Below are 15,626 nucleotides of genomic sequence, written 5' to 3'. Positions count from 1 at the left end.
GGTGTCCCCAACTGGGGTTCCCAAAGGCCCTGGGTGTCCCTATTTGGGGCTCCCAAAGGCCCTGGGTGTCCCCATTTGGGGCTCCCAAGGCCCTCGGTGTCCCCATTTGGGGCTCCCAAAGGCCCTGGGTGTCCCCATTTGGGGCTCCCAAGGCCCTGGGTGTCCCCGGAAGGGCGCAGTGCTGCTCGCGCCTAGTCAGCAGCTGATCCTGCCGCTGCATTGTGGCGATAATGCAATCGGGCCAGCCCAGAGCTGTGAAATTCCCCGTGTCTGGCACAAGGAGTCAGCCCGAGGAGCGCAATTAGCACAGAGACACACAATGGGAGGAGCCGGGCTTGCAGCTGAGCTGTTCTATCGAATTTGTCTCCAGACAACGACTGGTCTTAATAGCTGTGATAAATTGTTGTCAGCATTAATTTCCTAATGCACAGGCATTGCTCCGTGTGGAATTGTAGCGGTAAATCCCCATGGTCTCCTTAGGCTGGGGGATGAGATCTTGCCAAAGCTTAAGTGCTGTATTCCAGGTCTTCGTGTCACCGGGCTGAAAAGAGAACAGCAAATTTTCTTCCAGGCCTTTGCCCAGCCGTACTGGACACTCACTGGTGAGCCCACCTCACTAGGGATTAACCAACCAAGGCTGTGTCAAGTCATGGAAAAGCAAATGAGGGATGTGTTTGCAGCAAAACAGCTTTGTGTTACAGTTGCATTGGTCTGTGCTTCATTCAACTTCATGGGCAAATTACATTATGCTCTGGGTGGTACAAATGTTGAAACCACTATGAAAACTTTCTTTTCCTTCCTTCTCTTTCCCCAAAGCTCCAGAAAATACTCAGCACTTAGTGAAAAATTGGTGTCGCTGCTACTGGCCTAGATCTCTCTTCTAGTTCTTCTCACGTTTATTCTGTCTTTACAGATGCCGGGGTTTAAAACAATAATTCCGTGGGGGTTCAGGGAGCTGCCTGAGTGCCCGTGCAGTCAGCGAGGGTGCCCTGCCCGGGATGAGCCCGGAGCGGCGGCTGCTCGGAGCTGCCGACGGCAGAGGGAGGTCTTGCATCTCGGAGAGAGCGGGGCTCGCTCCTCCCGGCGCAGGGCTCGGCCCAGCCCCTCCGCCGTGGGCTTCAGGGAGCTCCTGCAGCCCTGCCGTGAGGGTTCACGGCCCGTCCCAGGGCCAGAGCTTCTCTTCTTCCCAGCACGGCCTCCCTTGGCGGGAGGAGTCTGCCCTGCAGCCAGATATTCATGGAGACGTGGGGCCAGGGGAGTAAAAAGAAGTCTTTTCAACAGACTTGTTGCCCTGGAGGTGGTTGAAGTGTATTTGTGAGCTCCTTGGGCCGGTCCTTGTGTGTCCGGGACCGGAGCTGTGCCGCGGGCTGGTGGCAGCTCTGCTCTGAGCGCCCTGGGGCTCAGCTGATGGTGAGGGTGGGACGCTCGAGAAACTCACTGCCACTTCCAGGCCGTGAGGCACTGCCGAGCCGAGCCTCCCCTGCGTCCTGCTCTCTGTGCCCTGTCTCGCTGGCTCACAGGCACAGGTAGGTCAGGTCGCTTTCTCCCTTGATCTCGTTTTTTCCCCTAGCACAGGCAAGTTTCCACACGCAGTGGTTGGAACAGATCCGATTGTGACCATTTCAGAAGGAACAGAAAACCACCTCTCTGCGCCCCTCGTCCCCGCTGTAACCACATCCGCGGCAGGTGGAGCGGCCGGGCCGGGGGAGGCACCTGCACAGCCCCGCCCGGGGAGCGGCGCCCCGAGAACGGCAGCACCCGAGCTTTGTGAGCTGTGTCCCCAAGGCCTTCGGGGGCGCTTTTCCCCCTGAACTTCAGGCTGATCCGGGGATGAGTTTTGCAGATAAACACCTGCTGAAAGCCACGGGCAGTTGGACAGCAAAAGAGGGATGATGCAGCAGCAGAGCACATGGCTGCAGGGGAAGGGTTTGCAAATGCGTCTGGTCCGGGCAGGATGCGCGTGGCTGGCAGGACAGGCTCTCCGAGCTGTTCCTGCCCTGAGGACAGGCTGACGGGGAGCTCAGTCCCTGCCTGCAGCCGTGCCAGTGGAAAGCTTTGCTCCCACTTCTGCATTTCGCGTCGTTGTGGCTAAACAGTAAGACGCGGTCAGCAGGGGCTGGCGCAGCGCTGTGTGATGTGTGACGGCCGAGTCACGAGTGGCCCGGCACATGGCCCTTTTCCGAGTGGCAGGGCCGGAGGAGCGTTCCCAGCAGGACCTGTTCCTCCTGCGGCAGCCGCCAGCAGCTGCCTTGGCCCGGAGCTGAGCGCGGCTCTGCAGCAGGTGGCTGGAGCCGTGCCCTGAGCCCTTCCAGCGGGGAAACCCCCGTGAGCCCGAGGGGAGGCATGAGCTGGGAGCGCAGGCTGCGCCCTCTGACCGCCGCATCTCTGGCCCAGCGCCCGCTGCCCGTGCCTGGGCTCCTTCCCACGGGCACATGGCCCTGGGAGCGGGAAGCCACAGGGAGCGAGTGCCTCAGCGGGGCTGCGTCACCCGCCCTGCCCGGGGAAAAGAGTCAGGGGAAGGCAGCAGGGAAGAGAACTGAGAGCTAGCAGTGGGGATGGCTGCGCTACCCAAAACCTTCCCGGCAGAAAACAAAATGCGTCTGGGCAGGTGCTCCTGACCCCGGCAGCGGGAGGGAGTCACCGAGGGCTGTGCCGGATCCATTCCGCTGCTCCAAAAGTTACTGCCTCTTCCCAGAGGATTATTAACTGTGAAGGGTGCTGCCCCGCAGGGGCACCGCATCCCGTAGCCGTGGGGAAGGGGAAGGACAGGCAGCAGGGGTGCGGGGATCCCCGCCAGGCACAGCGCCTGCCTCCAGCCCGCACGGCCGCTCTGCCCGCGCTGGGCACGGGCTGTGGGTCGGTCCAGGCTTCCGGACCCGCGGGAGCACCGGCCGGACCCGGAGCACCGGGAGCACGGCCCGGGGAAACGCCCGGGCGAGAAGCCGGGAGCGGCCGCTCGTGCTCCGGCACCGTGGGAGCGGCCCCCGGGCTCCGTCCCCGCGGCGGGGCCGACACCTGCCCGTGCCCGCCCCGTCCCTCCCGGCCATTGGCTGCGGCCCCGCGCCCGCCCCGCGCCGCGCCCCCGGCCCCGCGCCCATATCAGCGGGAGCGGCGGCTCCGCGGGCCCGCGGCGGCGGCGGCACCGGGGCTGCAAGATGCCGCGCTCGTTCCTGGTGAAGAAGCACTTCTCGGCCAGCAAGAAGCCCAACTACAGCGAGCTGGAGAGCCAGGCCGGTGCGTGGACGGGACGGGCCGCGCACGTGGGGCGCTCCGCGGGTGGGGCGGGGGCTCCGGCGCGGGATCTCCCTAAGGCTCCACACAGGAGCCGGCAGGGACTGACTGGTTTTTTTCCCGGGTCGCGGATTTGTTTGTTCGTTTCAATTTCGTGCGTCTCGTGGCGCGGGATCCCGTGTCCCGGGATGCTGAGGCGCTCCCCGGTACCCCGGGGATGTCGGTGGCTCCCTCGGGGTGCACATGGGTGCGTGGGGAGCTCCCTGTGCCCGTAGCGGGCGGGAGCGTGGGGGTCTCTTGGCCCCATCCCTCGCGGCCAGGCGGGCAGGGGCGCGGGGTCCCCGTGGTGTGAGGCCGGTCACCTTTGCCCTGGGGCGGGCTGCGGCTCTGGGCTCCCGTGATGGGGCCGGGGTCCCTTTGCTCCTCCGACTCAGGGGTGCGGCGCGGGGCTCCCGAGGGATGCCTGGGGATGGAGCCCCACTGAGCCCGCGGGGGTGGGCCCCGCTGACCGCCGCTGTCTCCCGCAGTTCTGGCCGCCCCGCTGCTCTACGAGACGTGCCCGCTGCCCGTGATCCCCCCGCCCGAGGTGCTCGGCCCCGGAGCCTACTACCCTCCGCTGGTGTGGGACGCGGGGCTGCTGTCCAGCCTGTTCCCGGGCGGCCCGGGCAGCGAGGCTGCGGGCGGCGCCGCGCCCGCCCTGGACCTGACGGCGCTCTCCAGCGAGGAGGATGAAGGCAAGAGCTCGGGGCCCCCCAGCCCGGCCTCGGCCCCCGCCGCCGCCGAGCGCTTCCGCTGTGCCCAGTGCGCCAAGGCGTACTCCACCTTCGCCGGGCTCTCCAAGCACAAGCAATTGCACTGCGACGCCCAGGCCAGGAAATCCTTCAGCTGCAAGTACTGTGAGAAGGAGTACGTGAGCCTGGGGGCTCTCAAGATGCACATCCGGAGCCACACGCTGCCCTGCGTCTGCAAGATGTGCGGGAAGGCCTTCTCCCGGCCCTGGCTGCTGCAGGGCCACATCCGGACGCACACTGGTAACGTCCCCTCCTGTCCCTCTCCCTCCCTCCCTTATCGCCTCCCGCTTCCCTGCTCCGCTGCCCCAGCGAATCGGCGGGCCGGCTGTTATCTGGGAAGATAAGGGCTTCCCAGACCCCCTTGGCACATCTCTCTGAAATGTCCTTTAAATATCCTCCTGGCTGGAACGGAGCGCAGGGTCAAGGCCCAGCCCGTAAATCTGCGCTGCTGCTGCGAGTGCAGGGCCTGCCCGGAGCCGGCCCGCCAGCCACGGCACAGACTTCACCGAAATACGGCCACAAAGGGGGCCGTGAGACTGCTGGAGCCCCCCTCCCGTGCCCAAAGCATTCCCCCGTGCCCGCAGCGAGGGCTCCCCAGCCAGGGCAGAGCTGCCCATGCAGCGCTGGGCGCTGAGCCCCGCTCCGGGCGCTGCCGGGATGTGCCCGGCCCGGCTCGGCTCGGCCCGGGCAGGTGCTGCAGGCGGCACCTGTTGGCTCGGGGCCGGGCGCGCAGCTGCAGCCCACCCCACTGCCGCGGCCCCACAAAGCATCTCCCGAGCATCCTTTGTGGGGCCGTGGGACGGTGTAATTGTGACTTGGCACTGATTTCACACCCTCTTAACGTACTAAAGATGATGGCTGAAGGAAGCCGTGTAGACTTAATTGTGCTTTCCAAATTGAGCATACACATTTGTTTCCTCCGAAAGAGTCTTTCTGGGAGGAATTCGCCCTGGCCAGGCTTTTCAATGCGAGCCGGGCAGGAGAAGGGGGAGCGCAGGGCTCGGCAGAGGAAATAGCTCCACTCACCCTGGGCTGGCGCCTCGCAGCCGCTGCCTGCTATGATATAATTAACACACAGCGCTCGGCTTTCCTGCCGCGCCGCGAGCTCCTCGCTTGGCTCCGCGCAGCAGACCAGGATCATGTCTTCGTTTGTCTGCGCGGCTGCCGTGCTACTTGCAGATGTTTCCAGCATTAATTTTCCGTGGTTCACAGGAAAGGTTTTTCAGGAGCATACAATTCCCAAGCTGGCAGTTCTCCCCCAAGCAATGCGGTACATACCCGAACAATGACAGCCAGCACTTCTTTTCACTGTGCTCTGCACAAACTTTGGCTAATGAATGGCTCCTTCTTTGATATTCCCCATGTGTTGATGCACTGGTTAATTGGGAGCGTTTCTCTTTGTCCCATAGGTGAAAAGCCCTTTTCCTGTACACACTGCAACCGGGCCTTTGCTGACCGCTCTAATCTCCGCGCCCACCTGCAGACCCATTCAGATGTAAAGAAGTACCAGTGCAAAACCTGCTCCCGGACTTTCTCCCGCATGTCGCTGCTCCACAAGCATGAGGAGACAGGCTGCTCCGGCTCTCGCTGAGGACTCCGCTCCCCAGGCCTCTCTCGTCACAAATTCCCATGTTGTAACTAGTTTCTGTAGGAGTTAGTTTCCTCCATGGCCATTGCAGTGTGCGCCGGGCTGGACGCTGCTCCTCTGGCCCTGGACCCTCACACTCCTCACTTGGTGCCTCCAGTGCAATGCAAGAGCCCGACCATGAAGGATGCTGGGTTGGAAGGGACCCGTCAGGATCATCGAGTCCAATTCCTGGCCCTGTGCAGGACACCCCAAGAACCCCACTGTGTGCCCGAGGCCTGGTGGCCGTGACCACTCCTGGCACCCTGGCACTGGGGGTGCAGCCTGCACTCCGTGCCAGGTGTGTGAACTCGGGGGTCACGGTCCTGCCCCAGCCCCTCGGCAGGTGCCCCCCAGCCAGAGGCACTCGGCACCTTGCAGGGCTGGACCTGCACCCTCGAACACTGCCGCCATGTAGCTGGGGGGGTTGGGGGGTTTGGGTTGGATTTGTTGGGTTTTTGTTGTTTTGTTTTTTTGGGTCTTTTGTTTTGTTTTTTTTTTTTTTTTTTTTTTTTTTTTTGTAGCACCATAACCACTTGGTAACTTTTAAGAACCAGTATTTTTTTAACGAAGGGCAAGACACTCCCCCCGTACCCCGAGTGTATATAACCCGCCTGTAGAAGGTGTAACTATGCAATAATACAGTATCCCAGTAGTTGTGAAGCAGCTGCTTCTCCCCAGCACAATGACAATTTGCAATGCCTGCGAGATTAACAGTGTCCATGAAAGGCAGGGGTAGCCATTTCAAACCCCAGCCCTGTTTACAGAGCAGCTATGCACTCAAGCACCTGTTAATATGACTCTTAACAACTGCTTTTCAAGAGAACTGTGACTAATAGCAGGCACTTGTCAGCTGATACAATGGTGGCCTGTCCCAAGGCTGTCCATCGACAGGTGTGTGCCAAAAGCCCTATTTATGGGTATTGACAGGTGCCTCCTGAATGCATCTTTCTTTGGACATTGTTTTCATGGAATCATTACAAAGAGGATGTTTACATTTCAAAGGTACACTGGTATTTATATTTTTGTGCCACGATTTTGTACTGATGAAACTTTTTATATAATGATATACAATTTATTGATATTCAATAAAATCGTTAATTTATTATAGGGTTTTGTGGGTGCTTGGGGTGAACATGCAGCTGGAAGGGGGGAGTGCGGTGCGTCCCCGGCTGCTGGGCTCAGCTCTCCTCCCACCCTCCGGCTGCTCTTGGCCTCTGGCTGCAGGTGCCTCGAAAGTGGCGTTTGCCGGAGGGGATGTGTGGAGAGGAAAAGGCAGTTCCTGCCAGGCAGCTGTGCCCCGGGGCGGGCTGGGCGTGCAGAGATCTCCGGGTTCCCGGTGGAAAGCAGAGCTTGCCGTGTCCCTCCCAGCCCGCTCGGGTGGGCGCTGCTGGAGCCCTGAGCACGGCCTGGGGAGCAGGAGATCTCCAGGTTCTGTGTCCCTCCCAGCCCGCTCGGGTGGGCGCTGCTGGCCCCAGGAGCTGCTGGAGCCCTGAGCACGGCTGGGTGCAGGTTCCTGCTGCGGCACAGGGCTCTGTCCCTCGGGGCTGGCACAGCTCCCCTGGCTCTCGGCAGGAGCGGCACAGGCTCTGTCCCTCGGGGCTGGCACAGCTCCTCTGGCTCTCGGCAGGAGCGGCACAGGCTCTGTCCCTCGGGGCTGGGAGCTCCTCTGGCTCTCGGCAGGAGCCAGGGCCGCCCCCAGCCCCGGGGGTGACCCGGTGTGGGTGGTGCGGCGGCAGAGCTGCTGGCACATCCCATTGTCACCGCAGGGCTCCAGCGCAGGGGGGCTGTCCCCGCCGGGGGGGCACCAAGGGCCAGCCCTGCGGGGCGCTCCAGCGTCTCTGCCTCCAGGATTCCCATGGTGAAACTCCCAGTGCCCCAAAGCACCTGCCCCGCACCTTCCCAGTGCCCCGCACCTTCCCAGTGCCCCAAAGCACCTGCCCCGCACCTTCCCAGTGCCCCGCACCTTCCCAGTGCCCCGCACCTTCCCAGCCTCCCCCAAGCCCGGGGTGCTTCAGAGACCGCAGCCAGGCTTCCTGCCTGCCCACCCCAGGGCCGGGGGTCTCGTCCTGCCCGCATTCCCTCGGTGCCCGCTCCCGGACCTTGCTTCCAGCCGTGAATGAGAGGACACTCGTCCTCCGGCCCCCCTCCCCTGCGGCCCGCAGGCCCCGGCTCCCTGCCTCCCCCAGGAGCTGCTCGGAGCAGGAAGATGTGTGTGGCTGTACAAGCCAGCAGAGCTGCTGCTCGGCCCTTCTTTAATTAAGAGCTCACCCGGCATAAACTGACTTTCCCAGCCGAGTTGGACTCATTACTCGATTATTAAGCAGGGCAGGAAGTTTTGGGTTTGCTCTTGTGTGTGCTTTTCTTCCTTTTCCCAACAGGAAGCGGGGGAGGGGCACTAATTACTTTCAGCTTTCCATCCATAAAATCCTGGAGCCGCAAAAGCAGCTAAACAGTTAAAAAAAAAAAAAAAAGGAAAAAAGAGAGCAGTTTTGGGAAGGGACCACCTGCAGGAGCTGGGAAGGAGGGTCAGGAGTGGGTGCGCTGGGAGCGGCAGCCCCGCAGCCCCGGCCGGGCTGGCTGTGCAGCTCTGACAGCCGCAGCAGGGCCCGCACGGCGCTGTCCCCGCCCCGCGTGCCAGGGCTGTCACCACACGGGGACCCCGACCCTTCCCGTGTCGCTCAGGCTCTCGCTCCATCCCGCGCTGGCCCCGGCCGGCTCCCCCTCCATGGGCTTCAGCTGATATTGGCCAGGCCGGCGGTGAGAGCTGTGAGAAACCTCCTCAGCGAGCTTTGCTGCTCTCCCTTGTGCTCCCGGCTTTGTCCAGCGCCTGGCTGGGACGCCAGGCCTTTAGAGGGAAGGTAAAAACCGGGTGGAGAGCAGCCTAGGCTCGACTGACAAATCCCGCTGGCATTCAAACACAAATGCAGCCTTAAAACACTGGAAAAAAGAAATGCTGCCTGTTCTGAATCACAAAAGCACAGCCCACTGGCGCTCGGGCTGCTGCTGCATCTGCTGCCTGCCCTGCCCAGCCCCGTGTGCCCTGGGGACACAGCTCTCAGGTGATGTCCCGCCCTCGGGCCTCCCCAGGTGCCGCCCAGCTCTGCACCAGCTGCTGTCCCTTGGCAGGGTGATGAATGCGGTCCAGATCACTCCTTTGCTGAGCAGCTGCTCCATTTACTACTGTAAAAGTATTTCTTTTTCTCTACCTGAGGGGTTTGGGGTGAGCAGAGGGTCGAGGACCATGGCCAGGACACGCTTGGGTCCAGCTCCACACATGGTGATCCTGTCCCGCCTTTCTCCGCCCCTGCAGCACTTTGGGGCTCTGTGATGGAGAAACGGCCCCGGGAGCTGGGCCTGAGGGTGAGTGGCAATTTCTTTTTCATTTCTCTTTCTGAAGGAAAGCCGCGGAGCAGCACCCCTGGCCACAAAAAATTCCCACTTTCTTCTCCTGTCACTGCAAACTATCTGATAGAAACGTTCTCACAATTCTGTGATCTCCTGCATCCCCCTCAGCCTCTGCAGGAGCACTCCCAGCATCTGAGAGTGCAGCCCCCGGAGGAGGCAGCCAAAGCTCAGCCCCTCCAAAGTGTAGCAGCCTCATTCTTCTTTTGGCTCTTTCCTTACCTAGAGAAAGCTGAAAAGCAAACAGGAGCTGGGCAGAATGCAGGGAAAGAAAGGCACATTCTGGAAGCCAAGGGCAGGGCAGCCGTTCCTGATTTGGGACAGGGAATGACCAGAGAAGCTGGGATGGCTCACAGGGTGAGCAGCAGGGACCCTGAGGGTCTCCCACTGGCTCTAGCTGGGATGCAGGAGGCCTCAGGAGGTGGGTGAGGTTTTCCCTGCCCCGCCAAGGGCAGCAGGTGCCGTGCAGGACTCAGGCTGTCATCAGGCAGTGCCAGGAAAGCCTCTGTCCATTAACAGCTCTCCAGAAGGAGCAGGCTCACAAACAGACTGCAGGTGTAGCTATTGTTTTCCAGCCTGTGGGTATTGACATGAGCAATAATCTCAAATTAATCTTTAATCGGCTGATGAACTGAGAGCGTGGGGCTGGGGAGGTGCGAGCCTTCCCGTGCAGATAAAGCACAGCAAATGCAGAAGGAAGGGCCTAGGCAGCCCTGGGGAGGCTGGAGGCCTCAAACAGAGGTGAGGTCCCTCCTGGGATGCAGGTGGTCTGGGTGGCAGCACCTCCATGGTCCTGCAGTGCCTGCACTCACCTTTCCAGGCATTGCCTCTCCCAGCCTGTGCCCCCTGGCTGCCCCCAGAGCAGCAGGGCAGGGGCACAGGGTGACTCCCACCTCACCACAGGGGCACAGGGTGATGCCCACCTCACCACAGGGGCAGGGGCACAGGGCGATGCCCTCCTCACCACAGGGGCACAGGGTGATCCCCTCCTCACCACAGGGGCACAGGGCAATGCCCACCTCACCACAGGGGCACAGGGGTGATGCCCTCCTCACCACAGAGGCACAGGGTGATGCCCACCTCACCACAGGGCAGGGGCACAGGGCAATGCCCACCTCACCACAGGGGCACAGGGGCGATGCCCACCTCACCACAGGGGCACAGGGTGATGCCCACCTCACCACAGGGGCACAGGGCAATGCCCACCTCACCACAGGGGCACAGGGTGATGCCCTCCTCACCACAGGGGCACAGGGGTGATGCCCTCCTCACCACAAGAGCACAGGGCGATGCCCACCTCACCACAGGGGCACAGGACAATGCCCACCTCACCACAGGGGCACAGGGTGATGCCCTCCTCACCACAGGGGCACAGGGGTGATGCCCTCCTCACCACAAGAGCACAGGGCGATGCCCACCTCACCACAGGGGCACAGGGGTGATGCCCTCCTCACCACAGGGGCACAGGGTGATGCCCTCCTCACCACAGGGGTACAGGGTGATGCCCACCTCACCACAGGGGCACAGGGGTGATGCCCTCCTCACCACAGGGGCACAGGGCAATGCCCTCCTCACCACAGGGCTGCCCCAGCACAGCAAAGGCCACCTGTCACAGAGCTGCTTCATTATTTCATCACCTGAGGATGGGCACAAGGGCCAGCAGCAGTGACTGCTGTCCTCTCCACCAGCCTGTGCCCGCTCTCCAGCAGCAATGCTGTGCTGTAACTCATTGGAGATGTGCCTAGAAAATCATCAGAAAGTGTTTGAAATCTGGCATAATGCACGTAAGTATGGATCACCTCCTGTTTTACTGGGCTCCCTGGAAGCAATGTGAGGCCTGTTTTACTTTCCCCAGTAAAAAGGCTCACGTTTCACATGGAGGAGATTGGCGGCTCCCGAGCTAATTAGCCCGGGTTTCCCTCCACCTCCGCATTTTCCACGCAGGGTTATGCTGGCGGCGCGGTGTCTGTGGCTGCTCGGGAGCTCGGGGCTGCTCATGGAGCCTCCTCTGCCCCATGCGCTGCCGGCAGAGCGGAGCAGGGCGAGGAATCCGCGGCGTGTTGTGGCACGGAGTCACGGCCGCTGTGAAGAGCTTCAAGGGCCTGCATTATGTCATTACTCAATTAGCCTGCTGGTAATAGCACTTCATTAGAGAGACAGCTCCTATTCACTGGCCTTAATCCACTTTCTAAAGCCAGGGCCAGAGCCATTGATCGCTTTTCCCGCTTTCCTGGTGAGGCAGAGAGTGGTTTTGGAGAGCGGCCCTGTCCGGGCAGAGCGGGAGTGACCCTGCTGCAGTGCCAGGGCAGCGTCTCTGAGGCAGGGGTGGCAGCAGGCAGCCCTGGCAGCTCGGGGATGCTGGGGATGGCAGAGCACCTGCCCCTCTCGGAAATCAGCCCGTTACTGAACAAGGGGAACAAGGGGAACAAGGGGAACAAGGGGAACAAGGGGAACAAGGGGGCTTTGCTGTGAAGCCATTGCGGATGGGCTCTGCCTGCCCAGCCTGAGCTCGCCTCGCTCAAGGGGGGCAGAGGAAAGGCTGCTCGTTTTATTTCTGATTTCTTTCCTCCCCGCCGGCGGTGAGAGCTGCAGTGCTCGGTGACGCCGCAGCTCGGTCGGAAGCGGTGCGGGGCCGGGGGCAGGAAGCGCCGAGTGTCAGGAAAGGATGTCAGGGACCGAGGGACAGCAGGGACAGCAGGGACAGCAGGGACAGCAGGGACGGCAGCGCCGCCGAGCTGCCCCGCCCTGGCGGCTCGGGCTGAGCGGGCAGGAAGCGCCCAGAGCCCTTCCCGTGTCTGTGAGGGCATCTGCTGCCATGCCAGGGGTGCCCGAGCAATGCAGAGGCGCAGGGAGCTCCCAGCCCAGCCCAGGGCAGCCCCACAGTGCTGGGAGATGTTCCCTGTGTCCTGCCCCTCCAGCTGGTTTCAGGGCTGTGGGTCCTGCAGGGACCTGGTCCCCCAAGTCCCCCCACCCCAATGGCCAGAGCATCCTCAGGGGTGGCCTCAACCTGCCACAGCCTCACCCACACAGAGCCACAGCCACCTTCCCCAGGGCATCCATCAGCCAGGTGCCCCCTTCGTGCCCTGCTGCCATGGCAGGAGCAGGGCTCCCCTATCCCATCAAAAACAACCTTTGCTAGACTTGTGGAAGATTCATCTCAAGACAGAAGTTACTTCATGTCAAAAGATGTACTGGGGTAGAAAAGTTTACTGCCCTGGTTACAGCAGCTGTGTGTGTGATCAATATAACCTAAATTTTCCCCCCTAAACCTCAATTCACAGCAATAACCTTCCATCATCAATTCCACAGAGCTGGAGGGCAGCAACGTGGGGCCACACTTGCTGGAAAAATTCACAGTTATTAGTAGCTGTGACTCAGATGAGGGCCTGAATGCAGACACTGGTGGATGGCAAATGGTTTCCTTCATCTGCAGAGCGTCCCGGGAGGCAGAACTGGCGCGTGCCTGTGGGACAGTCCCTGCTGCTGCTGGGGACAAAGGGGGGCTGGCACGTCACACACCGTCACCCACGGAAACCTCAGATCTCCCACCATTTAAACAAACACCTTGTTTTCATTCAAGGCCTTTTGCCATTTCGTGCTGCTGGCTACTTCTGTGCGAAAGGAAATAGCTGTCCCATAAATAAAGGGTGCTGGGAGGGAGGGAGGGAGCCTGGGGGAGGCTGTGAGCGCAGATTCAGGAGCTTTTCCTGGTGTGCCCCAGCCCAGGGCTGCACAGCCCCGGGGCAGAGATGCTCCCTGGTACACAGGGTGTGCCAAGGAACTGCTGGGGCAGCCCCGGCCTCCCCTCCTCACCCCTGCACGCTCCCCCTGCAGCTGGGGGCTGTGCTGAGGGCAGTTCCTGTGTGAGCCCTGGGCTGGGAGAGACCTGCAAAAGCCCCACGTGGCACTGAGGGAGGGAGGGCAGGAGCAGCTGGGTGCTGCAGGTGTCACACTGCCAGCCCTGCTCTGCCATCCCAGCAGGGACAGACACAGCTGAGGGCTCACCCTGCGGCCACCGTCCCGTGCCTGCTTTACACCAAGGAGCTCCTCACAGACCAAAGCGCTCTGAGGTTTTCCTCGAGCAGCTGAAGCGCTCTCAGAGCTGCTGTGAGCCCCCCTGGCCATGGGGACGGGCTGGTCCCCTGCGTGTCACTGCCACCTCCTTGTCACTCACCCTGCAGGGAGGCGCTCATTGGGGTCCCTGGGCCCTCAGCATCCCCAGCACTGAGCTCCCTGGTGGGTTTGCAGCAGAGCCAGGACTGCAGCACACTGGGGTTTAGAGCAGAGGCAGCTCTGCAGCGCTCCCTGCCCCTTGCCAAGGCCAGAAGGGACAGTCTCTCACTCAGTGTCACCCGTCCTTGCAGTGCTGGCACCCTGGTGGGATGCTCACAGTGTGGGAGCTGGGGGCTGACAGTGTGTGGCCTCTCTGGGAGAGCATGAAGATCTTGGATGTCTGTTATCACTGGGGAGCAGGGAAAACACTGTGATTAAACAGAGGGAAAATAATAATGGCTAATGCTTCCAAAAGTAATTTGGGGAGTCTCAATTTAGAAAGCCAAAATTGAGCTCCCTTGAAGAGACAGTTTTCCAGAGGCTTCTCCAAGGCGTCTGGAGGAGTCATCCGTCGTCTGGCACCAGCAGGATTTGCCATTTCTAGGAGCTGTGGCCGGGAAGTGATGGTTGGGATTCCAGCCTGGCGCTGGGGCTGCCTGTCCCCACAGGAGGAGCTGCCCCACCACCAACCCTGCAGCTCTGGGGGGCTCAGGCTGTGCCAGCAGGGCCGGTGCTCCCCGGCCTGGGGATGTTACCATGAGAGAGCTTTCCCAAAATAGTCCCTGGCAGCCCTCCACGCTCTGTGCCGGGCCAAGTGTCTCTGAGCTCGCTCCCAGCTCCCTGCAGCCCCGGGCAGGAGGAGCTGCTCCCCTCTCCCCCTGCACCCCCTGGCCCCTGCTCCCCTCCCTGCCCGGGCAGGGCCCCTCCCTGCTGCTGCTGCTGCTGCTGCTGCCCGGCTCTCCTGAGCCTGTGTACATAAAATTATCACCCTGGCAGGAGCCTGCCCGGGAAGCTGCCCTGGGAGGCTGCAATGGGAAGCAGATGCTCCCTGATTAGACCCACATGGGCAGGGCAGAGCTGCCCCCCAGGCAGGGCCACCGTGCCCGGACCAGGGCCAGGGGACACTGCCCAAGAGGGGTGGCTCAGTCTGGCAGCCAAGGGAGGGAGCAGATGGGCAGGGCTAGGAGGGCTGGGAGCTGCTGCTGTGTGCCCACAGTGATGCTCAGGGAATGGGCTCAATGCTCAGGGAATGGGCTCAGTGCTCAGGGAATGGGCTCAATGCTCAGGGAATGGGCTCAGTGCTCAAGGAATGGGCTCAGTGCTCAGGGAATGGGCTCAATGCTCAGGGAATGGGCTCAATGCTCAGGGGAATGGGCTCAGTGTTCAGGGAGATGGGCTCAGTGCTCAGGGAATGGGCTCAATGCTTAGGGGATGGGCTCAATGCTCAGGGAATGGGCTCAGTGCTCAGGGGATGGGCTCAATGCTCAGGGGATGGGCTCAATGCTCAGGGAATGGGCTCAGTGTTCAGGGAGATGGGCTCAGTGCTCAGGGAATGGGATCAGTGCTCAGGGAATGGGCTCAGTGCTCAGGGGAAAGGCTCAATGCTCAGGGAATGGGCTCAATGCTCAGGGAATGGGCTCAGTGTTCAGGGAATGGGAATGGGCTCAATGCTCAGGGAATGGGCTCAATATTCAGGGAATGGGCTCAGTGCTCAGGGGATGGGCTCAATGCTCAGGGAATGGGCTCAATATTCAGGGAATGGGCTCAGTGCTCAGGGAATGGGCTCAATGCTCAGGGAATGGGCTCAGTGCTCAGGGAATGGGCTCAGTGCTCAGGGAATGGGCTCAATGCTCAGGGAATGGGCTCAATGCTCAGGGAATGGGATCAGTGCTCAGGGAATGGGCTCAGTGCTCAGGGAATGGGCTCAATGCTCAGGGAATGGGCTCAATGCTCAGGGAATGGGCTCAGTGCTCAGAGAATGGGCTCAGTGCTCAGGTGAAAGGCTCAATGCTCAGGGAATGGGCTCAGTGCTCAGGGAATGGGCTCAGTGCTCAGGGAATGGGCTCCTACACCAGCACAGCTCCCTGGGGCAGCACCCCACACTTGTGGGAGCCAAGCTGGACTTTTCAGCTCCATCAGGCTGAGAGAACTGGGTGAGACGAGGGCTGGGAGCAGCAACCCAATGGCTCATGCTGCCAGGGATGACACCCTGGAGGCCAGGAAGGCAAGAAGAGGCATCCCCAGAGCAGCTGCAGCCCAGCATCCCCAGCCAATGCCAATTGCAGCCCATGGTAGCTCCTGGCCCCAGCAGCAGCCGGGCTCCCCGGCACTGCCCCAGTGCCTCAGACACTGCCTCTCCTCCCTGCAGCAAGGGCTGCAGCCCAGTTCCAAAGTGCAGGGCCTGGTGACCTGCAGGGCCCCTGTGCACGGGTGGAGCCGTGGGCTCAGCCTGCAGGGACAGCCCTGCAGAGAGCTCTGTAACCCGAGCACCTTTCCCAGGTAACATCTCGGCCAAGGGGGGC

General features: G+C 61.5%; 1 protein-coding gene across 1 annotated transcript; it reads left to right on the top strand.

Moving 5' to 3' along the window:
* The first annotated feature begins 3,145 nt into the window (after positions 1-3,145).
* SNAI1 (snail family transcriptional repressor 1) lies at positions 3,146-5,861 on the top strand. Its single transcript, XM_054644650.2, has 3 exons — positions 3,146-3,234; positions 3,759-4,262; positions 5,432-5,861. The coding sequence occupies exons 1-3, from the start codon at positions 3,156-3,158 to the stop codon at positions 5,611-5,613; spliced, it is 765 nt and encodes a 254-aa protein (XP_054500625.1). The 5' UTR covers positions 3,146-3,155; the 3' UTR covers positions 5,614-5,861.
* The last annotated feature ends 9,765 nt before the right edge of the window (positions 5,862-15,626 follow it).

Source organism: Agelaius phoeniceus, chromosome 17, assembly GCF_051311805.1.
Source record: "Agelaius phoeniceus isolate bAgePho1 chromosome 17, bAgePho1.hap1, whole genome shotgun sequence".
NCBI classification, from domain to species: Eukaryota; Metazoa; Chordata; class Aves; order Passeriformes; family Icteridae; genus Agelaius; species Agelaius phoeniceus.
Note: the sequence above shows the minus strand (reverse complement) of the source record. Positions and strands in the feature narration are given on the sequence as shown.

What these genes read in the sequence shown, in the direction of transcription:
- SNAI1 (XM_054644650.2), top strand. Translation starts at nt 3,156, where the DNA reads ATGCCGCGCTCGTTCCTGGTGAAGAAGCACTTCTCGGCCAGCAAGAAG. An exon ending in CGAGCTGGAGAGCCAGGCCG is followed by an intron (nt 3,235 to 3,758) that starts GTGCGTGGACGG and finishes TGTCTCCCGCAG; the next exon opens with TTCTGGCCGCCCCGCTGCTC. An exon ending in CCACATCCGGACGCACACTG is followed by an intron (nt 4,263 to 5,431) that starts GTAACGTCCCCT and finishes TTTGTCCCATAG; the next exon opens with GTGAAAAGCCCTTTTCCTGT.